Genomic DNA, 27,152 nt, shown 5'->3' on the forward strand with positions numbered 1-27,152 from the left:
TAGTAGTCCCCACCTAGATCCCCCTGTAGAGTGTCCCAATTTAGGAGAGATTGAGGGCCACAGGCAGGAGTTTAGGGAGGCTCAACTCTCTGACCCATCCCCGAAAGGCATGAGGCGCCACTCTGGCAGCGGCCTTGACAGGATTGGGGCGGGGAGGTTGACCTGGCGGGAAGGGTTAAGGTACAGGGTAGCCAGGAAAGTGGGAGGGGATAGACCAGATAGGGAATGTGTCCAACTGGTCCCCCCAGGGAACTTTCCTGTGCAACCGGTGTCGGTTGCCAGCGAAACCCCTTTGGACAGTAACCCGGAGACAGACCGTACCCTGAAGTGCCTGACACAGAGCTTACCCTGGTCTGGAATGTCTGATGACGCCCAGACCACATGTAAGGCTGGTGCCATGCGTTGGCAGCCGGGGCACTCCAGCGGTTGTGTTGTCTCTGGGCCTCTGCCCATAGGAGAACCCTTGCAGCAAGTTGCTGTGGACATAGCAGGTCCCTTGCCTGTGCACAGTAGATCGGGGAAGACACGCAGCCTCCCTGTAGTGGATGCCACACAGGATCCAGAGGCTGGTGGTCTGGCCGCCATCACTGTGGCACAGGTAGCGGACGAGGAGGGAAGAGTAGGCCTAGGTGACAGGGTATGTTTCCCGAGTCATAGGTCGACAGAGGAGGATTGGAGGGCAGGTCTGACGGTTAGGGCAGACAGTTGCCAGTTAGGTATGACGGAGGTGCAGTGCCTGGGGCACCATGTGGGAGGAGACAGGGGTAGGCCCAACCCAGAGGGGGTGGAGGCAACCAGAGGCTGTCCCCGGCCCACATCACCCAGACCGGTACTGACCTTAGAACCTGTAAGGCCCTTCGGACATGTTGTCATTGACTTTAGTCCTGTAGTGAACCCCTTGACAGAGATGGCTAGGAAGGGCATTCCCAAGTCAGTGGACTTTGCACCCGCTTGCGAGTTGGCATTCCAGTCATTGAAGGAGGCTCGGGTACCCGCTCCAGTGCTGATGGCGCACATTCTTGACCAGGACTGTGTGTTACGAACTATTGCGCCACTGCACGGACTGGGAGCAGTACCGAGCCAGAAAGAGCCATATGGGCAGGAGCACCCTGTGGCCTGGTTGAGCAGTATACTGCTATTGTGGGAGGTGGGGTATGCCACAGTTGGGACACCGTGGGTGGCACTTGTTTGTAACCGGCCCCCCACCGTGGTGACTTACCACCTACCTGTTAGGTGGCTGCAACCTACCTTGGGGGAATTGGACAGACTTTTGTGGTGGAGCCTTGAACTTGGACTTCAGGCGGACTATTTGAACATGGTGCACCCACGAAGAGAGGCCCACTACACTATGGATGAACTGTCTAGGCCAGAGCCTACAACCCCCAGGTAGCGTCCCCTTCACCCCCACGGACTGCGGGACCAGGACCCAAATCGTTGGGACATGGGTCCCTGGTTGACCCGCTTGAATGGGGGGGGGGGGGGGGGGAGTGTGGCCGGAGAGCCCCAAGCCCCAGCCACGAGGCAAATGGCCGCTTTGGCACTGAAGGGGTTAACCCCTAGTGCCCGGCGCCATTTTGAAAGACAATGGGCGCTTGGCGCCAGATTTAAAAATGTATTGTGGGCGCTAGGCGCCGTGTTTATAAATGTTATCCAATGTATTTTAAACTGTGCCGTGGTCCCGGACCCCTCCGGAGACCACGGCAGGGAGGACAGCCCCCGGCGCGCTCAGCAGTGTGTGCGCGCCGGGGGAGAGAAGGCAGCCGCTGACCGTCGGAGTCCGGGAGCTCCGCTCCCGGCAGCGGTCGGTGAAGCCCCGGGCGCACTGGAGTGTGCGCGCCGGGGAGAAGGGTGAGCGCTGCGGCTGGGAGCTCGGCTCCCGCTGCAGTGCTCTCTGTAAGAGCCGCCGCAGGGGGCCGGGAGCTCTGCTCCCGGCGCCTCAGCCCGTCGGAGGTGGCCAGCTGCAGCAGCCGGGACGGACGTCCCGAGCTGCTAGCCGGCAAGGGGGGTGCGCCGCAGCCCGGCTCCCCGCCGGACGCTGCGGCGAGGCTACAAGACAGGCGCCGCTCATGGGGGACCGGGCTAGCCGGCTCCCTAGCGGTGTGGGGGAAATTAGGTTGGCAAGCAGGCTGATGAGCGCTGGGGTCCGGGAGCTACGCTCCCGGCGCCTCAGCGCTACAACAGAGCCAGAGTCACGGCGGCCGGGACAAGTGTCCCGGGCCGCCGGGCTTCAGTACAGGGGGGTGCGCCGCTGCGTGCGGCGGGGCCACAAAAGTAGTGCCACCCTGGGGGGACAGGGAGAGCCAGCTCCCTGGACCCCAGTGGCAGGCAGACAGGCTGGAGGGTGGGGGAAGCCAGCCCCATACCTCCAGCACACAGAGAGCCCTAGCAGCCAGGCTGCAGGGCTAGTACACAGTAGTTACAGACCGAAACATTGTGTAAAATAATGACATACAGTGGGTTGTAAGGCACTGCAGTGCCTGAGTATGTAGAGTCTGTGCAAGGCACAGGCTCAGTGTATATTTAAAGGGAAATGTACAGTGTGATTTAAAATGTAATGTATTTAAGGATAAATTGCACTTACTTGATTGTGTGTCCCAGGAGGGGGGAATCCATAGCTGTGCAGGCTGATGGATTCTCCCAGACCTTTTCCCCAAAAACGGAATGTTTTCCCATCCAGCCTCACAATTCCAAGAGGCACAGGGAGAGAGAGAAGCAGCTTAGCTATGAAACAAGCTGAGTGGTTTCTTGGAGCTCCATGGAGATCAGCCGTAGTGCCAAGAAACCTGGACCGGGGAGCCAGACTGCCCAGCTCTGGAGCCCAAATCCAGGCTGCAGGCAGTGATAGGGGTCCCGGGCAGGTTTCTGGAAGTCAGTTTAGGAGGGAAAAACTTCCCCCCAGCCAGACTGAACGGCATCGGGGAGTGTCCTGACTCTCCCAGATGGGAGAGTCCAAGGAGACCGACCACTCCCCACTGTCCATAGGGAACAATGTTAGGTGTGCATGAGACCAGAGCATGCACAGCTCATGGGTAAACATTGATTGGTTGTGCACCACAGGGCGGGCTTACCCCCTGTGGTAAGGGGTCTTGGAGAGGGATAAAAGAAGGGCAGTTGGCCCATAGGAGTGGAATTGTAACATCTTCTTCTGCTGAAAACATCTTGATTGTATGCTGTTGCCCCTAGCAATAGGGAGGAGCCTTTTTTAAAGGTTATTTGAGCAATAAACACCTTTGCCTCAAGAAGACTGCTTCATCTTGTGACCTACAGGGTTAGGCCAAACCTAGCCCCGTTCTCCGGCTGTCCAGGGAAGCACCTGACGTCTCCAAGCTCCGCCCTCCGCCAGCTACCGGGAGAGGCCTAGCAAGTGGCTAGAGGGGATTCGTCAACACCACACAGCTGTGGTAAGGCAGTGCGTCGGCACATACAGAGCAGAACCGTGGTTCCAAACGCCACGGCAGGTTAGGAGTTTGGTGGTGGCAGCAAGAACCCGCCCACAGCGCAGTGGGTGGAGTCAGTAACAGGCGGTTACTGACGGTAAGCGGGAATCCCCTATGTGGTCAGGCCTCGTGTGGCTTGACCTTCCATTCTGTGCGCAGTCGACGGGACGCGGCAAGCGGCGAGTGCTTCCGTACGGTACCGTCCTGTCACAGAAATTGGTGGCATAGTGGTGGGATATTCCCAGGCGGCTTTTCATCACCCGATTGGAGAAGCCGAGTTACTCAGGAGAGGAGTAACTGCAGCGCAGGAGGACGCACAAGATGGCGGAATTCAGCGGAATGTCCAAGGAGGATCTGGAGATCGTATGCCAGGGGAAGGGTGTGGATATCCCTTCCAACGCGTCATGAAGGCGGCGCTCAGGAGCTGGGAGGAGTCTCATCGGGCGGAGGTGGAAAGCACTGACGGCGTCAGCATCGCAGAGGACGGCCCAACAGTGGACCTTCGTGAGGAACCGGTGAGAACCACAAGCCCCGCCCTCTCTCACAGCAGCAATGTTTCCCAGCAATCCCTAGCAGGGCCAGGATCCCAACGTCCCAGGGGGGGCGACCCGTATACCCTAGCAGATCGGCTAGCGGAATTGGGGGAAAGGGCAACGGAGCAAGAACGCATGCTTGTCATTCGGATGTGGCATGCGGAGCGGGCACCACAGGCCGTGGTACCCCGGGAGCCGTTGTCAGCTGTTGTACACAGGTCAGGACGTATACAGTTTGCCAAGTTTGCAGACAGTGATGGGGACATTGATGGACATTTACAAGTTTTTGAAAGGACTTGCAAACTACACGATCTACCCAAGTCAGAGTGGGTGAGACACCTTGTGCCCACTCTGCATGGAGAGGCCTTGGAGGCCTATCGAGGAGTGGCGACGGAGGACTGCGGGAACTACGACGAAGTCGCGAAGGCCCTCCTCCAGCGATTCTTCATCACTCCAGAGTCTTACAGGAAGAAATTCAGAGACTTGCCTAAGAATCCTAGCAGCACCCATGAGCAGTTCGCCACCCAGCTGCGGCAGTACGTGGTGAAGTGGGTGAAGTATTCGGAAGCCACTACATGGGACGCACTGATCGACCTGATCTGCAGGGAGCAGTTCTACCGCAGGTGCGCCCAAGAAGTGAAGGAGTGGGTGCTAGATCGGGAGCCACCCAGCTTAAAAATGGCTGCCCAATTAGCCGACAAATATGTGGCAATTCGGCCACGGGGGCAGAAGCGCCCCGCCAGCAGCCAGCTCCAACAGACTGTACCACCAAGGGGACCCCCCTCTTCAGCTCATCAACCCCAAAGACAAGCATCTTCCAACCCGGGTGCTCTTAGCCAGCAACCGCACCGCAGAGTCCCTGCAACTGATCAGAGATCATCGGTGCCACGACTGGAGAAGAAGTGCTACGGCTGTGGGAAAATCGGACATCTGAGGATGAACTGTCCTGCATCCCAAGCACCCCAGACTCGTGCCCCAAATCCGAGTGCTGGAGCCCGGATCGCTTGTTTGACGAGAGGAGATGAGCCTACAGAGACTGTTCCCCCTCCAGTCAGTCCGATGGAGTGTGGCGAGAGACAGGTGCACTCTGCGGAGAGAGTCACCTGCATGGCCAAACAGCCCCTACACAACATGTGGAGGCACCTGCAGCCAGTCCACGTGGGACCCCTGCAGGGAGAAGGCCTAAGAGACTCTGGGGCCTCAATCACTGTGGTGAGCCCCCACCTTATAGATCCTGCTGCAGTATTGCAGGGTCGCACTGCCACGGTCACCCTGGCAGAAGGAACAGAAAAAGCGGTTCCCATGGCAAGAGTCTACCTGGACTGGGGAGCTGGACCAGATTTGCGAGAAGTTGCCGTCATGGATGGTCTCCCAACTGATGTGGTCCTAGGAAATGATCTGGGTGGTGGGATCGTCACTATGTTTGTTGGCGCCATTCCCCGGAGTCAAGTTCCAAAACCACCGTTGACATCAGCTACTCCAGCACAGCCCAGCCCAGAGGAAAAGACTACAGCTGCTAGACAACTGCCAGCACAGCCAACCACAGCATCAACCAGCCCAGAGGAAAAGATCACAGCGGCTAGATCAGTACATCGACCCCGCATGCCTTTTGCCTCTGGTATGCCTACGTCCCCTAGCAACGCAGAGGATGTCGGTTCCAGCTCGTTTGATCCTGTGGGGGTGCCCAATGATGCTCCTGACCCAAGTGGTTTGCCAACTCCGGCGGTGAGTATGAGAAACCACACTGACTTTTCCATGACTGACCCCTACCAGACTGACCCTAGTAGTCCCCACCTAGATCCCCCTGTAGAGTGTCCCAATTTAGGAGAGATTGAGGGCCACAGGCAGGAGTTTAGGGAGGCTCAACTCTCTGACCCATCCCCGAAAGGCATGAGGCGCCACTCTGGCAGCGGCCTTGACAGGGTTGGGGCGGGGAGGTTGACCTGGCGGGAAGGGTTAAGGTACAGGGTAGCCAGGAAAGTGGGAGGGGATAGACCAGATAGGGAATGTGTCCAACTGGTCCCCCCAGGGAACTTTCCTGTGCAACCGGTGTCGGTTGCCAGCGAAACCCCTTTGGACAGTAACCCGGAGACAGACCGTACCCTGAAGTGCCTGACACAGAGCTTACCCTGGTCTGGAATGTCTGATGACGCCCAGACCACATGTAAGGCTGGTGCCATGCGTTGGCAGCCGGGGCACTCCAGCGGTTGTGTTGTCTCTGGGCCTCTGCCCATAGGAGAACCCTTGCAGCAAGTTGCTGTGGACATAGCAGGTCCCTTGCCTGTGCACAGTAGATCGGGGAAGACACGCAGCCTCCCTGTAGTGGATGCCACACAGGATCCAGAGGCTGGTGGTCTGGCCGCCATCACTGTGGCACAGGTAGCGGACGAGGAGGGAAGAGTAGGCCTAGGTGACAGGGTATGTTTCCCGAGTCATAGGTCGACAGAGGAGGATTGGAGGGCAGGTCTGACGGTTAGGGCAGACAGTTGCCAGTTAGGTATGACGGAGGTGCAGTGCCTGGGGCACCATGTGGGAGGAGACAGGGGTAGGCCCAACCCAGAGGGGGTGGAGGCAACCAGAGGCTGTCCCCGGCCCACATCACCCAGACCAGTACTGACCTTAGAACCTGTAAGGCCCTACGGACATGTTGTCATTGACTTTAGTCCTGTAGTGAACCCCTTGACAGAGATGGCTAGGAAGGGCATTCCCAAGTCAGTGGACTTTGCACCCGCTTGCGAGTTGGCATTCCAGTCATTGAAGGAGGCTCGGGTACCCGCTCCAGTGCTGATGGCGCACATTCTTGACCAGGACTGTGTGTTACGAACTATTGCGCCACTGCACGGACTGGGAGCAGTACCGAGCCAGAAAGAGCCATATGGGCAGGAGCACCCTGTGGCCTGGTTGAGCAGTATACTGCTATTGTGGGAGGTGGGGTATGCCACAGTTGGGACACCGTGGGTGGCACTTGTTTGTAACCGGCCCCCCACCGTGGTGACTTACCACCTACCTGTTAGGTGGCTGCAACCTACCTTGGGGGAATTGGACAGACTTTTGTGGTGGAGCCTTGAACTTGGACTTCAGGCGGACTATTTGAACATGGTGCACCCACGAAGAGAGGCCCACTACACTATGGATGAACTGTCTAGGCCAGAGCCTACAACCCCCAGGTAGCGTCCCCTTCACCCCCACGGACTGCGGGACCAGGACCCAAATCGTTGGGACATGGGTCCCTGGTTGACCCGCTTGAATGGTGGGGGGGGGGGAGTGTGGCCGGAGAGCCCCAGCCACGAGGCAAATGGCCGCTTTGGCACTGAAGGGGTTAACCCCTAGTGCCCGGCGCCATTTTGAAAGACAATGGGCGCTTGGCGCCAGATTTAAAAATGTATTGTGGGCGCTAGGCGCCGTGTTTATAAATGTTATCCAATGTATTTTAAACTGTGCCGTGGTCCCGGACCCCTCCGGAGACCACGGCAGGGAGGACAGCCCCCGGCGCGCTCAGCAGTGTGTGCGCGCCGGGGGAGAGAAGGCAGCCGCTGACCGCCGGAGTCCGGGAGCTCCGCTCCCGGCAGCGGTCGGTGAAGCCCCGGGCGCACTGGAGTGTGCGCGCCGGGGAGAAGGGTGAGCGCTGCGGCTGGGAGCTCGGCTCCCGCTGCAGTGCTCTCTGTAAGAGCCGCCGCTGGGGGCCGGGAGCTCTGCTCCCGGCGCCTCAGCCCGTCGGAGGTGGCCAGCTGCAGCAGCCAGGACGGACGTCCCGAGCTGCTAGCCGGCGAGGGGGGTGCACCGCAGCCCGGCTCCCCGCCGGACGCTGCGGCGAGGCTACAAGACAGGCGCCGCTCATGGGGGACCGGGCTAGCCGGCTCCCTAGCGGTGTGGGGGAAATTAGGTTGGCAAGCAGGCTGATGAGCGCTGGGGTCCGGGAGCTACGCTCCCGGCGCCTCAGCGCTGCAACAGAGCCAGAGTCACGGCGGCCGGGACAAGTGTCCCGGGCCGCCGGGCTTCAGTACAGGGGGGGTGCGCCGCTGCGTGCGGCGGGGCCACAGAAGTAGTGCCACCCTGGGGGGACAGGGAGAGCCAGCTCCCTGGACCCCAGTGGCAGGCAGACAGGCTGGAGGGTGGGGGAAGCCAGCCCCATACCTCCAGCACACAGAGAGCCCTAGCAGCCAGGCTGCAGGGCTAGTACACAGTAGTTACAGACCGAAACATTGTGTAAAATAATGACATACAGTGGGTTGTAAGGCACTGCAGTGCCTGAGTATGTAGAGTCTGTGCAAGGCACAGGCTCAGTGTATATTTAAAGGGAAATGTACAGTGTGATTTAAAATGTAATGTATTTAAGGATAAATTGCACTTACTTGATTGTGTGTCCCAGGAGGGGGGAATCCATAGCTGTGCAGGCTGATGGATTCTCCCAGACCTTTTCCCCAAAAACGGAATGTTTTCCCATCCAGCCTCACAATTCCAAGAGGCACAGGGAGAGAGAGAAGCAGCTTAGCTATGAAACAAGCTGAGTGGTTTCTTGGAGCTCCATGGAGATCAGCCGTAGTGCCAAGAAACCTGGACCGGGGAGCCAGGCTGCCCAGCTCTGGAGCCCAAATCCAGGCTGCAGGCAGTGAGAGGGGTCCCGGGCAGGTTTCTGGAAGTCAGTTTAGGAGGGAAAAACTTCCCCCCAGCCAGACTGAACGGCATCGGGGAGTGTCCTGACTCTCCCAGATGGGAGAGTCCAAGGAGACCGACCACTCCCCACTGTCCATAGGGAACAATGTTAGGTGTGCATGAGACCAGAGCATGCACAGCTCATGGGTAAACATTGATTGGTTGTGCACCACAGGGCGGGCTTACCCCCTGTGGTAAGGGGTCTTGGAGAGGGATAAAAGAAGGGCAGTTGGCCCATAGGAGTGGAATTGTAACATCTTCTTCTGCTGAAAACATCTTGATTGTATGCTGTTGCCCCTAGCAATAGGGAGGAGCCTTTTTAAAGGTTATTTGAGCAATAAACACCTTTGCCTCAAGAAGACTGCTTCATCTTGTGACCTACAGGGTTAGGCCAAACCTAGCCCCGTTCTCCGGCTGTCCAGGGAAGCACCTGACGTCTCCAAGCTCCGCCTTCCGCCAGCTACCGGGAGAGGCCTAGCAAGTGGCTAGAGGGGATTCGTCAACACCACACAGCTGTGGTAAGGCAGTGCGTCGGCACATACAGAGCAGAACCGTGGTTCCAAACGCCACGGCAGGTTAGGAGTTTGGTGGTGGCAGCAAGAACCCGCCCGCAGCGCAGTGGGTGGAGTCAGTAACAGGCGGTTACTGACGGTAAGCGGGAATCCCCTATGTGGTCAGGCCTCGTGCGGCTTGACCTTCCATTCTGTGCGCAGTCGACGGGACGCAGCAAGCGGCGAGTGCTTCCGTACGGTACCGTCCTGTCACAGTAGAGTACTCACAATCTGGGGGGAATTCAATTGTTGTGGGCGTCTAAATGTCCTGTCTAAACAGGACTTGTTAGACACCCATACAATCGTCACTATTCAGTTGCTGTTTGGGTGCACATGTCGCGCCCAGACAGGGTTTAGCCGCATAAAACAGCTAAACCTGTCTAAATTACTGTTTTGCGTGCCCAAACTATTGTTTGGACGCCCAAAGTGCAGAGTTTGCACACATTTTTTTCTCACACCTCAGGAGGGTGCGAGAAAAAAATGTGTCCTCTGTAAATGCTGGGCACCCAAACAGCAGAACGATTGAATTACTGTCGCTGGGTGCCATCTTGAGGCGGCCGCAAGAAAAACAATTGAATTCCTCCCAGTCTGATTGTGGTTGTGGACTGTAATCTGACTACATTTCGTGTGAAATGTCATGGCACAGAGCCATATATAAGCAGCACAGCACACCGAAGAAGTAGGCAAGTTCGTTTCTTTCACAAACTCATTATGGAACTGAACAGATATCCCTGGAGAGCCATGATCTATAAGAGTAGTCTGTGACAGCAGGAGAGTTTTGACCGACTGTGAACTACTTTTGCAGAGGAAGCACTGTCCTGAACCACTGTGTTTCAGTGATTTCAAGAATTCTGGCACAAGAGACGGTCCCGGGAAGTCGAGAAGTGCTGTGGCCTGAGGAAGCTGGCACCCATTAGACCAGTGAAATGCGTTGGTATTCACCTGTAGGACCACAAGTACCAGCACCCTTATTCCACCTCCTGGCGATATTTGGACCTATTTGCATCCACTGGATAAAATTCCGACACGAGTCATTTACAGACCTGGACCTTTCCCCATCTGCCATTTGGTTTCTATCTGCATGAGATACCTAGGGGACTCTTTCTGGAAGCCAGTCTGGTAATAATTTTACATCAAATTGAACTTGTGAGCAACTGTGGACCAGTGTCCTAGCCAGGGAATGTGGACATTACACTTGGAAGGGTTTATTTGTGGCATCCTACAATTTTATCCGTGATATTAGCAATTGCTTCTGTTTTACTGTATTTCTGAGGATTAGGAAAACCTCTTTTTTATGAATGTGTAATAAAATTCATCATTTCTATTATATACATTGATCCAGTTGTTTATCATATTTTGATCCACAGCCGGCGCCAGTACCTTTCTTCTTTGTCTATAATTTAGGGAATTGACCTTCCCTGTACAGGCTGCCGTTGACAGCGCACTCTATCTGTATTCTTGCTGTGGCCGACCTGTGTCCACCATCACTGAGAACAAAGCTGCTGCTGTGTGGGCCACAGCTGAGTTAGATACCAGGGTGACCGTGGCCCAGTTAGAGAAGGAGATTGGATCCAGATGAGATGACTTTCACTTGATACTCCATGAAAAGCTTGGCATGAGCAATGTTTCTGTGTGCCTGGTGCCCCATCAGCTGACTCGGTGCCACAACATGCTGGCCAGGATTAATGGCGGTCACTCAAACTCTCTCTGGGATATCATAAGTGGTGATGAATCCTGGTTCTACAGTTTCGACCCTAAGACCAAACATCAGTCAGCCCAGTAGACCCCAGTGCACCGCCACAAAAGTTCAGATGTGAGTGCAGCATGCCAAGAAGATGGTGGCTGTTTTTATGGCCAAGACTGGTCATGTAACTATTGTACCACTCATGCTGTAGCGTACCATCACTGGGGACTGGAACGCCGACCAATGCTTGCTGTAAGCCATTTCCAGGAGCCAATCAAGATCTTGTGCTCATGGTGGCTTTTTCCATTACGACAATGCACGTGCCCACAAGTCCAGGAAAGAGGTGGCTTTTCTGGCCCATTAACGCATCCAGGAGCTTTGTCATCTGCAGTACAGTCCAGACCTGGTCCCTTGCAACTTTCTTGATCTCCCATAAATCAAGCGCAAGATGCATTGGATGTTTTGAGTCACCAGAAACTGCAGTGGAGGCCTTCATCCAGTATGTAGAAGACATACCTGTTTCGGACTGGTCCAGCTGCTTCATCAAGTGGTTTGAGCGCATGCAACTTTGCATAAACTCTTCTGGCAAATACTTTGAAAAAAATTTAATGCTCACTTTGTTTGTAAAGAAAATACTCAGGAAACTTATTGCACACCCCTCATATATAAAATATATAGATTATGTAAAGTTATAGAAAAATATGTATATTTCTCACTTTTCTTTATATGGCAAAGTACATTTTTAATATATCGGCACTATAGAGGTACTATACTGTACATCTACAATACTTTTATTGTTTTGTTTTTTTTCTTATGTGATGCCCAGGGCAATATCTGTATCCCTTCACCTGAAGTCACATGTGTCAACACACACACACACACATAGCCATAAGCGTGTAGACTGTTATGGATCAGATGCATTCCTGCATTGTTACAGCCTCATTACAGCCTCATGATTCAGTGTCCAAGACCACACAGACATGTGTTTTGCCTAATATGTATGGTAGATCAAGTGGGCTAAAGGACCTTTGACATCAGGGGGAGGAGCTAAGCTGGCGGGATAGTACTGTCACTATCCACGCCACCAACTACTACCTTTAATAACCTGGTGGTGGTACATTTCAGGTACCCTGTTCGGAGATTTCTACCCCCCTGGTGACGTCAGAGGTCTTTTCCCCAACTTGGTTTTAGCCATAACCTAATATGTATCCCATAGAATAGTCAACATATCATTTTAGTGCTGTACTCCTGTGACAATGACAAATAACACCAGCTTTTTACATAGAGAGCTATTTATTATAAAGTAATAAATATGTACACACATACTGTATGCATTGACATTTGCTAGATGCAGTCTACTTTGCTGTGCTGCATAAAGAATTACCATTCCTGAACTTGCATGTTCTTACAATTTTTCTATACACTAAGGCAAGTCAACTATTGCTGGTTAAAAGCTGAGGAATGCATATACCATTTGTGCGGGGGTAGTATGGTATGCCGGCAGCCAGCATACCGGCGCCGGGATCCCGACCGCCAGCATACCGACAGCTGGCCGAGCACAAATGAGCCCCATGTATTTATTCTCCCTCCAGGGGGGTCATGGACTCCCAAGAGGGAGAAAAGTTGTCGGTATGCCGACGCCGGTATACTGTGCGCCGGGATCCCAACAGCCGGCAAACTGAATACCACCCATTTGTGCTTGTACCTCTAAAAACTAACTGCACAGCAGTACTTGCCAATTCCACACTCTTCATCTAAGTTTTCCTATTACTCTATCACTTATACCCAAACTGCATAGGGGAGCAGTAAGTTTCCTATTGGACGTGCAGTCTTCTGGTTAGGTGAGTATTTCCTCTGTGTACTCTGCGTAGTCACCATTCCTATAATAGATCTATATCCAGGACTCCCTACTGGATATGCTCTGTCACCTCTTCACTAGGGGAAGGCGGTGTTTCCAGGTTTTCTGCCAAATTCAGTTTCTGTCTAAATCATCATCTGTTAAGGAATCTATCTATATATACTAAGCACAGTAGTACATCGGTAGACATCGGGGGAAAATTAGTTTTTCACAATTTTTTTTTTGTACTATTCTATTAGCCCCCATTTTTTGTGCCCAGAACCTGCTGAGGTCCCGGAATAAAAAAATAGGATTTTGGTACTTACCGATAAATCCTTTTCTCCTAGTCCGTAGAGGATGCTGGGGACACCAAAAGGACCATGGGGTATAGACGGGATCCGCAGGAGCTTGGGCACACTAAAAAGACTTAATCTGGGTGTGAACTGGCTCCTCCCTCTATGCCCCTCCTCCAGACCTCAGTTATAGGAACTGTGCCCAGGAGAGACGGACATTTCAAGGAAAAGATTTTTGTTTAAACTAAGGGCTACAAACCGACCAGCCCACACCACAAACATACCGTACCACCGGAGTAACTTTAAACCAGATAGCAGTATGCATTAACACCAGCAACAAGCTGAAACAAAACAATACACAACCCGTGTATAAACTAATTTAACCAGCAAGAAAACACTGCAAGTAATAGTCCGCACCGGGACGGACGCCCAGCATCCTCTACGGACTAGGAGAAAAGGATTTATCGGTAAGTACCAAAATCCTATTTTCTCTTACGTCCTAGAGGATGCTGGGGACACCAAAAGGACCATGGGGATTATACCAAAGCTCCAGAACGGTCGGGAGAGTGCGGACGACTCTGCAGCACCGACTGAGCAAACGCCAGGTCCTCATCGGCCAGGGTATCAAACTTATAGAATTTAGTAAACGTGTTAGAACCCGACCAAGTAGCTGCTCGGCAAAGTTGTAACGCCGAAACGCCTCGGGCAGCCGCCCAAGATGAGCCCACTTTCCTGGTAGAATGGGCTTTCACCGACTTCGGCACCGGTAGTCCGACCGAAGAATGAGCCTGCTGGATCGTACTACAAATCCAGCGTGCAATAGTCTGTTTTGAAGCAGGATGACCAATCTTGTTGGCAGCATACAAGACAAACAACGCCTCAGTCTTCCTAACAACAGCTGTCCTAGTGACGTAGATCTTCAACGCTCTTACAACATCCAGAGATTTTGGAATCGCCACCGCTTCCGTAGCCACCGGAACCACAATAGGTTGGTTAATGTGAAATGAAGAAACCACCTTCGGCAGAAATTATTGACGAGTCCTCAATTCCGCCTTATCAGAATGAAAAATCAAGTACGGGCTCTTATGAGATAAAGCCGCCAACTCTGACACCCGCCTGGCAGACGCCAGTGCCAAAAGCATAACTACCTTCCAAGTGAGAAACTTCAACTCAACCTTACGCAAAGGTTCAAACCAGGAAGACATGAGAAACCGTAAGACCACATCAAGGTCCCATGGAGCTACGGGAGGCACAAACGGAGGATTGATATGCATTACTCCTTTCACAAAAGTCCGAACCTCTGGGAGGGCAGCTAACTCTTTTTGAAAGAAAATAGACAAAGCCGAAATCTGCACTTTGATGGAACCCAATTTTAGGCCTGCATCTACCCCTGCCTGTAAAAAGTGGAGAAAGCGACCCAAGAGAAAATCTTCCGCAGGAGCCATTTTAGACTCACACCAGGAAACATACTTCCTCCAAATACGGTGATAATGTTTCGCCGTAACCTCCTTCCTAGCCTTAATGAGAGTTGGAATGACTTCCCTGGGAATACCCTTACGAGCTAAGATCTGGCGCTCAACCTCCATGCCGTCAAACGCAGCCGCGGTAAGTCTGGAAACACGCATGGCCCCTGCAACAACAGATCCTCTCTTAGAGGAAGTGGCCAAGGATCTTCCATTAGTAAGTCCTGAAGATCCGGGTACCAGGCCCTTCTTGGCCAGTCTGGAACGACGAGAATCGCCTGAACCCTTGCTCGTCGAATGATCCCCAGTACCTAAGGAATGAGAGGAAGTGGAGGGAACACATACACCGACTGGAACACCCACGGAGACACCAGGGCGTCCACTGCAGTGGCTTGGGGGTCCCTTGACCTGGAACAATACCTCGGGAGCTTCTTGTTGAGACGAGACGCCATCATGTCGATCAACGGAATTCCCCAGCGTTCTGTCACCTCTGCAAATACCTCTTGGTGAAGAGCCCACTCTCCCGGATGGAGATCGTGTCTGCTGAAGAAATCTGCTTCCCAGTTGTCCACTCCTGGTAGGAAGACCGCTGATAGGGCGCACACGTGTTGTTCTGCCCAGCGAAGGATTCTTGTGGACTCCTCCATTGCCACTCTGCTCCTCGTTCCGCCTTGACAGTTTATATGCGCCACCGCTGTGATGTTGTCTGACTGCACCAGGACAGGTCGACCCTGAAGAAGGCTTCTTGCTTGCAGCAGGCCGTTGTAAATGGCTCTTAACTCGAGGACATTTATGTGGAGACAGGCTTCCTGAAGCGACCATTTCCCCTGGAAGTTTCTTCCTTGGGTGACTGCGCCCCAGCCCCGGAGACTTGCATCTGTTGTTAGAAGTACCTAATCCTGGATACCGAATCGGCGTCCCCCGAGGAGGTGATGACCTTGTAGCCACCACAGGAGAGAAATTCTGGCTCTGGGAGATAAATTTATCTTCCGGTGAATGTGCAGGTGAGACCCGGACCATTTGCTCAGCAAGTCCCACTGAAACACCTGGGCGTGAAACCTGCCGAATGGGATGGCTTCGTACGCCGCAACCATCTTCCCCAGAACCCGAGTACATTGATGGATCGACACACTCTTCGGCCTCAGAATTTCCCAGACCATCGTCTGCAGTTCCATAGCCTTTTCTTCTGGAAGAAATACCTTCTGTAATTCCGTGTCCAGAATCATGCCCAGAAAAGGAAGCCGAGTGGTCGGAATCAACTGGGATTTTGGCAAATTGAGCACCCAACCGTGCTGTCGCAGAACCGTCAGTGACAACTCTACACTTCTCAGCAACCGTTCCTTGGACCTTGCCTTTATCAGGAGATCGTCCAAGTACGGGATAATTGTAACCCCTTGTTTGCGAAGGAGAACCATCATTTCCGCCATGACTTTGGTGAAAATCCTCGGAGCCGTGGAAAGCCCAAACGGCAACGTCTGAAATTGGTAATGAGAATCCCGTATCGCAAACCTGAGAAAGGCCTGATGTGAAGGATATATCGGGACATGTAAGTAGGCATCCTTGATGTCGACTGACGCCATAAACTTCCCCCCTTCCAGGCTGGCAATCACCGCTCGAAGGGATTCCATCTTGAACTTGAAAACTTTCAAGTATGGATTGAGGGATTTTAGATTTAGAATTGGTCTGACCGAACCGTCCGGTTTCGGCACAACAAAGAGGCTCGAGTAGACCCCTCCCCCCGCTGGGACGAGGGAACGGGAATAATGACCCTCTGTATACACAGTTTTTGAATCGCTGCTAGCACCACCTCCCTGTCCGGAAGAACTACTGGTAATGCCGAAATGAAGAACCGGTGAGGGGGCATCTCCTGAAACTCCAGTTTGTATCCCTGAGACACGATCTCTAGTACCCAAGGATCCAGGCCTGATTGAATCCAGACCTGACTGAAAATTCATAGACGGCCCCCCACCGGTTCGGACTCCCCCAGGGAAGCCCCAGCGTCATGCGGTGGACTTGGTAGCAGCAGGGGAGGACTTTTGGTCCTGGGCGCCTGAACCTGCAGGAGGTTTCCTTCCCCTTCCTCTACCCTTTGAAGCGAGGAAGGACGAGCCTTTTCCACGCCTGTATTTATTGTGACGAAAGGACTGCATTTGCTGATGTGGTGCCTTTTTCTGTTGTGTGGGAACATAAGGAAGAAACGAGGACTTACCCGCAGTCGCGGTCGAGACCAGGTCAGCCAAGCCTTCCCCAAACAAGACAGTACCTTTGAAGGGTAGCGCTTCCATAGCCCTCTTGGAGTCGGCATCAGCGTTCCATTGATGGATCCACAGCGCCCTCCTGGCTGATATCGACATGGCATTGGTTCTTGAACCCAAGAGACAGACGTCCCTTGCCGCGTCTTTTATGTAATCTGCAGCGTCCTTAATATAACCGAGAGTTAGAAGGACATTATCTTTATCAAGAGTATCCATATCATTAGCTAAATTCTCAGCTCATTTAGCAATAGCACTACTCACCCATACCGACGCCACAGCGGGTCTGAGCAATGCACCCGAATTAGCGAAAATGGACTTCAGAGACGTCTCCAGTTTGCGATCCGCCGGATCTTTGAGAGCTGCCGTGTCATGAGACGGAAGTGCACTTTCTTAGACAAACGAGATAGAGCTTTGTCAACATTTGGAGATGCCTCCCATTTTTCCCTGTCATCAGAGGGGAAAGGATACGCCATGTAAATCCTCTTGGGAATCTGCCATTTCTTATCCGGCGACTCCCAAGCCTTTTCACAAAGAGTATTCATTTCATGAGAGGGGGGAAATTTCACCTCAGGTTTTTTTCCCTTGAACAAGCAAATCCTTGTTTCCTGTACCGCAGGTTCATCAGAAATGTGTAAAACGTCTTTTATAGCTACAATCATGTACTGAATACTCTTAACTAACCGTGGATGTAAAGCTGCCTCAGTGAAATCGACCTCGGAATCAGAGTCCGTGTCGGTATCAGTATCTACCACTTGAGTAAATGGCCTCTTTTGCGACCCGGATGGGGTCTGCACCTGAGACAAAGCCTCTTCCATGGACTTTTTCCACACCTGGGTCTGTGCCTCAGACTTATCTAACCTCTTTGATAAGGAAGCTACATTCGAGTTTATCGTACTGAGCAATGCTAGCAAATCAGGTGTCGGCTGCGTCGACAGTCCCAACTCTAGCCCCGCATCCGCTCCCCCAATAACCTCCTCCGGTGAATAACCTTCAGCCTCAGACATGCTGACACGTAGTACCGACACACCACAACACACAGAATGTCCCAGCTAGGTGACAGGCCCACAATAAAGCCCAGATAGAGGACACAGAGGGAGTATGCCAGCTCACACCCCAGCGCCCATATATCGCTAGAAACTATATATGTACCCAGCGCTGCCTTATGTTACTATTAAGCACCACACTGCGGCCCCCCTCTGAAAATGCCCCCCCCCCCGTTACTTGGGAGAGAAGCGTGGAGGTCCCGGCAGCGTCTATCCCTCAGCCGCGCGTTGCAGGGAAAATGGCGCCCGTGAGCTGCGGGACGAAGCTCCGCCCCCTTCCCGGCGTGCTTCGGCCCGCCAATTTCAAATCTGTAAAAAAATGCCGGCGGGGGTCTGTAAACGGTGCCGAGGCACCCACAATCTTTTTGCCGCCCAAACAACCTCCAGTAACATGCTGCCCAGGGCGCCCCCTCCCCCCAGCGCCCTGCACCCAGTGAAAACCGTTGGTGATGTGTGTGGGAGCATGGAGCACAGCGTTACCGCTGTGCTGTACCTTCCGTTACTGAAGTCTTCTGCCGTCCTGAAGTCTTCTGATCTTCTCATACTCACCCGACTTTTGGCTTCTGTGAGGGGGTGACGGCGTGGCTCCGGGAACAAGCAGCTAGGCGCACCAAGTGATCGAACCCTCTGGAGCTAATGGTGTCCAGTAGCCGAGAAGCAGAGCCCTTAACTAAGAAGAAGTAGATCTGCTCCTCTCCCCTCACTCCCACGCTGCAGGGAGCCTGTAGCCAGCAGGTCTCCCTGAAAATAAAAAACCTAACATAAAGTATTTTCTAGAGAAACTCAGGAGAGCTCCCCTAGTGTGCATCCAGTCACTCCTGGGCACAAAGTCTAACTGAGGTCTGGAGGAGGGACATAGAGGGAGGAGCCAGTTCACACCCAGAGTAAGTCTTTTTAGTGTGCCCAAGCTCCTGCGGATTCCGTCTATACCCCATGGTTCTTTTGGTGTCCCCAGCATCCTCTAGGACGTAAGAGAAATCCCTGATAATATCTGCTATCAGCTGCGCTTCAGGGTTAATTGTATAGCTCCGGGGGGTCAATTGCTAATTGAATTTCCCCATCTGAGAATAACTATAAAGAAATGTGTTTCACATACAATCTGCTCTGAATTACTTACAGTACATACTCCCATGAATACTACTTATTTAGAGGATGATTCAGATCCTGTGGCAACACTAAGTACTGATTATTGGAGGGAAGCGGCAAGAGATCTCTGTTGTTGGAGAGACATTTCCTGGCCTCTGCGACGGGAGGCTTGCACGGCTCCATGGATGCCACAAGCTGTCTGATGGTGAGTTCAGAGATCCGATGCTGCATCATAGGACACAGGTCAGATTACTACTGCAGCAGGTGTCTGCTTATAATAGACGCCTCCTGCTGCAATACCATACTGTGCATTTTCCAAGGAAGCAGCAGTGATAGCAACTCCAACCACATCTGAATCAGGCCCTTATTCTTATTCAGAGTCAGTTGCAAATGCAATCTTAGACTTCTTGGAGTCTCAAATTGTAATTTATAGCATGTGCAACTTCAAAATCTGAATCTTTGTTTTGTTTCAAGTCTTTAGACTTACTGCAGCTAGGGGGCAGAGGCTAGGGCTGGAATGAGTATGAACATAGGCCCTCATTCCGAGTTGTTCGCTCGCTTTTAGCAGCATTGCACACGCTAGGCCGCTGCTCTCTGGGAGTGTATCTTAGCTTAGCAGAATAGCGAACGAAAGATTAGCAGAACTGCTACTAAATATTTTCTTGCAGTTTCTGAGTAGCTCCAGACCTACTCCTAGATTGCGATCAGCTCAGTCCGTTTAGTTCCTGGTTTGACGTCACAAACACGCCCTGCGTTCGGCCAGCCACTCCCCCGTTTCTCCAGACACTCCCGCATTTTTCCCTGACACGCCTGCGTTTTTTAGCACACTCACGGAAAATGCTCAGTTACCACCCAGAAACGCCCCTTTCCTGTCAATCACTCACCGATCAGCAGTGTGACTGAAACGCGCCGCAGGATCAACAGCAAAACTACTAAGTTTTTAGTTAAATAATGCACCATGCGCATTTAGCAACAAATCGCAGCATAGTGAAAATCGGCAACGAGCGAACAACTCGGAATGACCACCATAGTGAGGGATAGTCCTCTGCCGCATGCAAAGTGGGTGTCAGTCCGACTGTAGTAGCTGTGCTAAAAAGTCTCTAATGCAGCCTTCTGAGGATATCTAAGCTGCATCAGCTCAGCCCTCAGTATAAGTGCACAAGTGGATAGTGATGACTGCAAAGCTACTAATGACTGATTTGTCGCAACTGTGAATAACAGACCCATATATTCCAGCACAATTTAAAAATGTTACGCTGCACGTAGCACTCACTTGTGTTTCACAAATAAAGACTGATTCATGCACAGTTAGGGAAGGATAAGCCTGTGCATATATTTCTAAGTGTTGAAATGGAGATATAATTATTATTTTTTTTGCATCTGATTTGTGGAGCAATTCAGATTATTTGTATTGTGTGCTGCAAATCTGATGGAATAGGTTGCACAGATGAAAATTGTGATTAAGTTTCAGAGTGACTCTGAATAAGGCCCTTAGTGATGAGTAAGGCTGATCTGCCTATGTTACTACTTGTAATGGTAGTCTTGATAAAGTGTTATTGGTGGATTGGGAGAACATAGCAAAGGAATAAAGCTGATCACACATGTTTGAATCTGATCTAACTATGGAACCCATTTTTCAATGATCACATATTCAATACGATCAGGACGCGACAGAGCCGAGGATCGCTTGGATGTATAAACAAGCACAGGCGGGACAGGGGCTCAGTGAGGGGTCTGCGCATGCATGGGTGGAGGGGGTCTTCACAAGCACTGAAAACCACTTCTGGGGGGGATCCGGGGGGAACCCTCTGACGGATGAGATTGTGCTAAGTAGCCCATAGGCTACAATAGGCTGCCACCATTTTCAGATTCCGGATACTGGTAAATCTGGCAACCTATGGCGGTTGCGGCTACCAGCGGGAATGGAGGGATCGCAGCAGGTATCGGAATTATCTTCTGCAGTCCCTCCCTCATACATTCAGGGGATACTTAATATTTGCTGCATATATTGTTTGATAAATGGTCCCCTATAACTCATCCAGCACAATTAGATTTAAGTTGATCGATACTCTTGGGGGTAGCAAAGCGTTTCAAAAGCCGCTGCATTTTGCCCACTGGATTTAAAGGCGCACTAATATTAAATACAAAACACACTTGGCTTGTATTTATTATTATTGCTCCTTTCATTCTAGTGGCTAAAACCTCAGAAGAAGTAGCAGCAGCTATGACAATAAAAATGTACTAAAGTCAATTTCAAATTTTACTTTGTGCAAGTAAAATCATTTTACTCTCACACTGAGAATGTCTTAAGACAGCCTGCCACTACTATTTCACTGATAAGAACAAAAGCAAGTGTACCATAGTATTCAGCAAAATGAGTGGTTGCAGAAAGAGGTAAGATACAGCCTCATCACTTCTTTTGTTTCAAATATTTACTGGATCTATATAAATCAGCTATTTGGATGTAGTGTGACATATGCTCTGCCTGTGCGCTTCTCTGGGTAAAGCCTGATGCCAGACAAATAAGTTCAATATTTTATGCATTTCCAAGAACTGCTAATGAGAAAAGTACTTGCGCTTTCTTTATACTGTTTGCAGTAAGAGAGATTTTATTTAAGTAGGAAATGCATTCATTATATCTGATGGCACTATTGTCTCTTCCTAAGGGGCCAATTTATCACCATCCGTATCTGAGGATGCAGATGTGCTGTGATAAAATCAACCCAATCCACAATGCGATAATTGATTACATTGCACGGATGTATCAATTATCACATGCAGACACAGAGCTTGCGAGACAGCTCTATCCCTGTGATGCCACTCCGCAGCCAAATTGGGCCTTTTTTTTCATGAAAAATACTCCGGTTATGTGCTGCTCATGTGCCAACGCCTGTCATCGCCGATGCTACCACTGCCGCCTGCAGCCCCCTCCCCGTCGCAAAGACCTTCCTCTCACTGCGACCCAACCCTGATCATACTCACAAACATCCAGGGATCGGTGGTCGGAGCTCCAGGACTGCAGATCATTGGGGCTCCCTGCTGCTGTGACCTAGTATGCTGCCACTTTTTTTCACAGTGATCAATGTATGTGTCCATCGAACACACACAGCTGCTCACACTGCTGGCTCCTCGCACAGCTTTCTCTGCCTAGGGCCAGAAAAAGCTGTGCACGGGTACAGGAGTCGCAGCTGGAGTAATTATCACAGGGCTCACTGCGGTATTGTTTTACATTTTTTAGTACATTCAGCGAGATCGCATTTCCCATTATAAATTTGGGAATGTGATCTAGTTACTAAATAAAAGAGGGAATTAACCCCTTCAGTGGTGGGTTTTATAAAAAAATAATCCCATAGTGTGTTTTTAAATTTAGGGAGTGCAGGGATTAAAGTACAGGGGAGGGGGGGGGGGGGGTGCAGAGGGGCGATTGCCCATGGGGGAACACCCGCAGGCATCGTCAGCGTCAGTGCTAATTGCAAAAACCCTTACACAGTGGGTTTTGAATTAAAAAATATGCACCTACCAATGGTGTGTTTTTCAATACAGGGATGCAGGGGTTAAAAGTCCGGTGGGGAGGTGAAGAGGGGCGATCACCAGCACGGGAACACCCGCAGGCATCGCCAGCATCATTGCTGATTCTCTGGAGACAGCCGTGCAGCGTGCACGGTGCCTGGGAATCAGCATAACCTATTATACACTTAAGCCTGCCCCCCCCCCCGGCCAATGGGAGTCCGGGGGGTGGGCTTAAAGCCAAAATAGCTTAGGCTGATTCCTGGGAGCCGTGCGCGCTGCGCGGCTGTCCCCAGGCTATCAGCCAGTACTAGTCATATGCACGAAAATCTTCCGGGGTGGCCAGCGCTGACAGCACTGGCTACCCCGGAAGATTTCTGTGCATACCACTGAAGGGGTTAAAGGGTTTGGAACTACCTTTAGTCAAACCTAGGCAGTTGTCTTGTGCATCAATATTTAGGGTACACCTAAAACACTGAGTGCTATAAGATATTTTTAATGTTCCTGTGGTGTCCCCACACAAAGCATCACCCGCTGGCATGGAGGTGATGCAGCTAACAGCTTCTCACCGTGTTGGTGATGACCTCGGAGTGTGATGCCTTGCTATGGTGTCACAGGCAAGGGCTACATTTCCATTGGGAAACAGGTGATGCTGGCCAGAATCATAACTAGGGGTATGCGAGGGGTCGGTATTGTCGCTGCCCTGCAGCACATGCATTTGGCTTGCACCCTACAGCTAGTAAAGCTGACCGGAGCATACAAAAATAGGATTTTAATTACCTACCGGTAAATCCTTTTCTCATAGTCCGTAGAGGATGCTGGGGTCCACATTAGTACCATAGGGTATAGACGGGTCCACTAGGAGCCATTGGCACTTTACGAGTTTGAGAGTGTGGGCTGGCTCCTCCCTCTATGCCCCTCCTACCAGACTCAGTCTAGAAACTGTGCCCGAGGAGACGGACAACTTCGAGAGGATTTTACACAGATAGTGGCGAGATTCACACCAGCTCACACAAACAAGGCAAACCAAGCTAACTAGCTTGAAACATAAGCAACGGCTGAACAATGGGGGTAATTCCAAGTTGATCGCAGCAGGAAATTTTTTAGCAGTTGGGCAAAACCATGGGGGTCATTCCGAGTTGTTCGCTCGCAAGATGCTTTTAGCAGCTTTGCACACGCTAAGCCGCCGCCTACTGGGAGTGAATCTTAGCTTATCAAAATTGCGAACGAAAGATTAGCAGAATTGCGAATAGACACTTCTTAGCAGTTTCTGAGTAGCTCCAGACTTACTCGGTATCTGCGATCAGTTCAGTCAGTTTCGTTCCTGGTTTGACGTCACAAACACACCCAGCGTTCGCCCAGACACTCCTCCGTTTCTCCAGCCACTCCCGCGTTTTTCCCAGAAACGGTAGCGTTTTTTCGCACACACCCATAAAACGGCCAGTTTCCGCCCAGAAACACCCACTTCCTGTCAATCACATTACGATCACCAGAACGAAGAAAAAACCTTGTAATGCCGTGAGTAAAATACCTAACTGCATAGCAAATTTACTTGGCGCAATCGCACTGCGGACATTGCACATGCGCATTAGCGACTAATCGCTCCATTGCGGAAAAAAAATAACGAGCGAACAACTCGGAATGACCCCCCATGTGCACTACAGTGGAAGCAGATATAACATGTGCAGAGAGAGTTAGATTTGGGTGGGTTATTTTGTTTCTGTGCAGGGTAAATACTGGCTGCTTTATTTTTACACTGAAATTTAGATTGCAGATTGAACTCACCACACCCAAATCTAACTCTCTCTGAAAATGTTATATCTGCCCCCCCTGCAGTGCACATGGTTTTGCCCAACTGCTAAAAAATTTCCTGCTGCGATCAACTCAGAATTACCTCCAATATTACTTAACCAAGTAACAAAACGGTACTAAACCAAGAACCAAGCAGTACTGAACAAAGTAACCACTACAGGAGCACAAAGCGCTGGGCGGGCGCCCAGCATCCTCTACGGACTACGAGAAAAGGATTTACTGGTAGGTAATTAAAATCCTCTTTTCTCTTACGTCCTAGGGGATGCTGGGGTCAACATTAGTACCATAGGAATGTACCAAAGCTCCCAGAACGGGGTGGGAGAGAGCAGAGGCTCCTGCAGGACTGATTGATCAAACTTCAGGTCCTAAGTGGCCAAGGTATCAAACTTGTAGAACTTTGCAAACGTGTTCGACCCCGACCAAGTAGCCGCTCGGCAAAGCTGTAAAGCGAGACACCCCGGGCAGCCGCCCAGGAAGGACCCACCTTCCGAGTAGAGTGGGCCTTAACAGACGTAGGACACGGCAATCCTGCCGTAGAATACGCATGCTGGATAGTGAACTGATCAAGCGAGATCGTCTGCTTAGAAGCAGGACACCCAAGTTTCTTGGGATCATACAGGACAAACAGAGAGTCCGATTTTCTGTAACGAGTAGTCCTCTTCACATAGATTTTCAGAGCCCTTACAACATCCAAGGAATTTGATGAAATTGAGGAGTCAGTAGCAACTGGCACCACAATAGGTTGGTTGAAATTAAATGCCGACACAACCTTCGGAAGGAACTGCTGAGGTGTCCGGAGCTTAGCTCTATCTTCATGGAAGATCAAGTAGGGAATTTTACAAGACAAAGCCCCCAGCTACGACACGTCTAGCAGAAGCTAAGGCCAACAAAGAGACAGCCTCGAACCAATCCGATTGGAGGAACTGTAACACCACGTTAAGATCCCAGGGTGCCATAGACGGCACAAAGGGAGGCTGGATATGCAGAACCCTTTCCAAGAAAGTCTGAACCTCGGGAGGGAAGCCAACTGCTTCTGGAAGAAAATGGATAGGGCCGAAATATGGACCTTTACGGATCCCAACCTCAGGCCCATATCCACACCTGCTTGCAGGAAGAGGAGAAACCGTCCCAGTTGAAACTCCACCGTGTGAAATTTCTTGGACTCACACCAAGATACAGATATTTTCCAAATACGATGGTAATGTTTATACGGTACTCCTGTCCTAGCCTGTATCATGGTAGGAATAAACTTGTTCGGAATGCCCTTCCGAGCTAATATCTGGCGTTCAACTGCCATGCCATCAAACGTAGCCGCGAACGGCCCCAGCTGCAGCAGGTCCTCCCGAAGAGGAAAAGGCCTCGGCTCTTCTAGCAGTATATCCAGAAGGTCCGCGTACCAAGCCCTTCTTGGCCAGTCCGGAGCAATGAGGATTGCCTTAACTCTTATTCTCCTTATGAGTTTTAGAACTATTGGAATGAGTGGAAGTTGAGGAAACACGTGCACCGACTGGAACACCCATGGAGTCACTAGGGCGTCCACCGCCACGGCTTGTGGGTCCCTTGAGCTTTTTTGTCTTAGCTGTCCGAAAGGACTGCTGCACAGCTGAAGAAAACGGTTTCTTTGTAGAAGGCGCAGCTGAGGGAAGGAAAGGTGACTTACCCGTGGTTTCCGTAGAAATCCACGCATCCAATGCTTTCCCAAATAGAGCCTGACCTGTGTAGGGTAGGTTCTCCACACTTCTCCTGGATTCCGCATCTGCAGATTATTAGCGTAGCCAGAGTCCCCTGCGAGCTGATGCCGACATGGAGGGTATCTGTGCAGTCAGCGTTCCCAGGTCTTTCATGGATTCCACCATGAACCCCGCAGAATCCTGCATGTTACGTAAAAACAATTCAATGTCACTACTATCCATTGCATCCAAATCCTCTAGTAATGTGCCACCACTTTACTATGGCTTTAGAAATCCATGCACAGGCAATAGTGGGCCTTAACACCACTCCTGAAGCAGTGTATATGGATTTGAGCGTAGTGTCAATCTTACGATCAGCCGGTTCTTTCAACGCGGTAGAACTAGGGACAGATAAAACCACCTTTTTAGACAGTCTGGAGACAATTGGTGGATATTCCCATTTTTCCCTATCTTCCTCAGGGAAGGGAAAAGCAACCAGACCTCTTTTTGGGATCTGGAATTTTTTCCCCGGGTTTCCCCAGGATTTATTAAAATATAGCGTTTAATTCTTTAGACGCGGGAAAAGTTAGCAGGGCTTTCTTATTATCAGTGAAGTAAGCCTCCTCAACCTGCTCAGGTGTAGTGTCATTAATGTTTAACACATCTCTAATGGCCTCATCATGAGTTGCACCCCCTTTGCAAGGGATGCCGCCCCCCTCAGCACGTCCCCATCACCGTCTGAAGTAACAGAATCGGTATCTGTGTCATCTTGCATAATTTGGACAAGTGCACGTTTCTGTGGGAGCATGCTAGGAGGTTTTGCAGGAATAGGGACAGAGCCTGACCAAACTGCCCTAGACTTCTTCAACACCTGAGTTTCAGTCTCAGTATTAGCTTCAACGATAGGGATCTGAGACAAAGCATTACAATCCTGTGTACATGGAATGGATCCCTCCTGAGAGGAAACATCTTCTGCAGCATATGACACAGAGTCCCTAGACATGGCTATGTGAGATAGTAAACACCCATACACACACAGGGAAATGTCAGACACAGTTTCCCCCCAAGTATGCCACAGAGAGACACAGAGATTGGAGCCAACCCACACACAGCGCTTTTTAAGGTAGAACTAATGACACTACCAGCGTTGTCTGTGTACCTAAATAGACTACACAGACTTTACACAGCCTCCCCCTCCCTTCTACAACCCTCTGGTACCGTACAAGATAGCTGGAGTTGACTTGGAGGGACAATTCTCCCTGTCAGCGCTTCTGCAGGCTGGAAGATGGCGCTGAACGCTGCTGGGTCCGCTCTGAGAAGCTCCGCCC

At 51.4% G+C, this 27,152-nt stretch overlaps 1 protein-coding gene across 3 annotated transcripts in view; it reads right to left on the bottom strand.

Annotated features, from left to right (window-relative positions):
• Positions 1–12,132: 12,132 nt before the first annotated feature.
• The window catches only part of CCDC28B (coiled-coil domain containing 28B), a 47,610-nt gene continuing 32,590 nt past the window's right edge, over positions 12,133–27,152 (bottom strand). For all 3 annotated transcript variants that reach the window (XM_063954244.1, XM_063954246.1, XM_063954245.1), the window contains one exon: positions 12,133–12,841. In XM_063954244.1, the coding sequence (XP_063810314.1) occupies positions 12,766–12,841 (76 nt within the window). In that variant the 3' untranslated portion in view covers positions 12,133–12,765. The remainder of the gene's footprint in view (positions 12,842–27,152) is intronic.

This window comes from Pseudophryne corroboree, chromosome 2 (genome assembly GCF_028390025.1).
Source record: "Pseudophryne corroboree isolate aPseCor3 chromosome 2, aPseCor3.hap2, whole genome shotgun sequence".
Taxonomy (NCBI): domain Eukaryota; kingdom Metazoa; phylum Chordata; class Amphibia; order Anura; family Myobatrachidae; genus Pseudophryne; species Pseudophryne corroboree.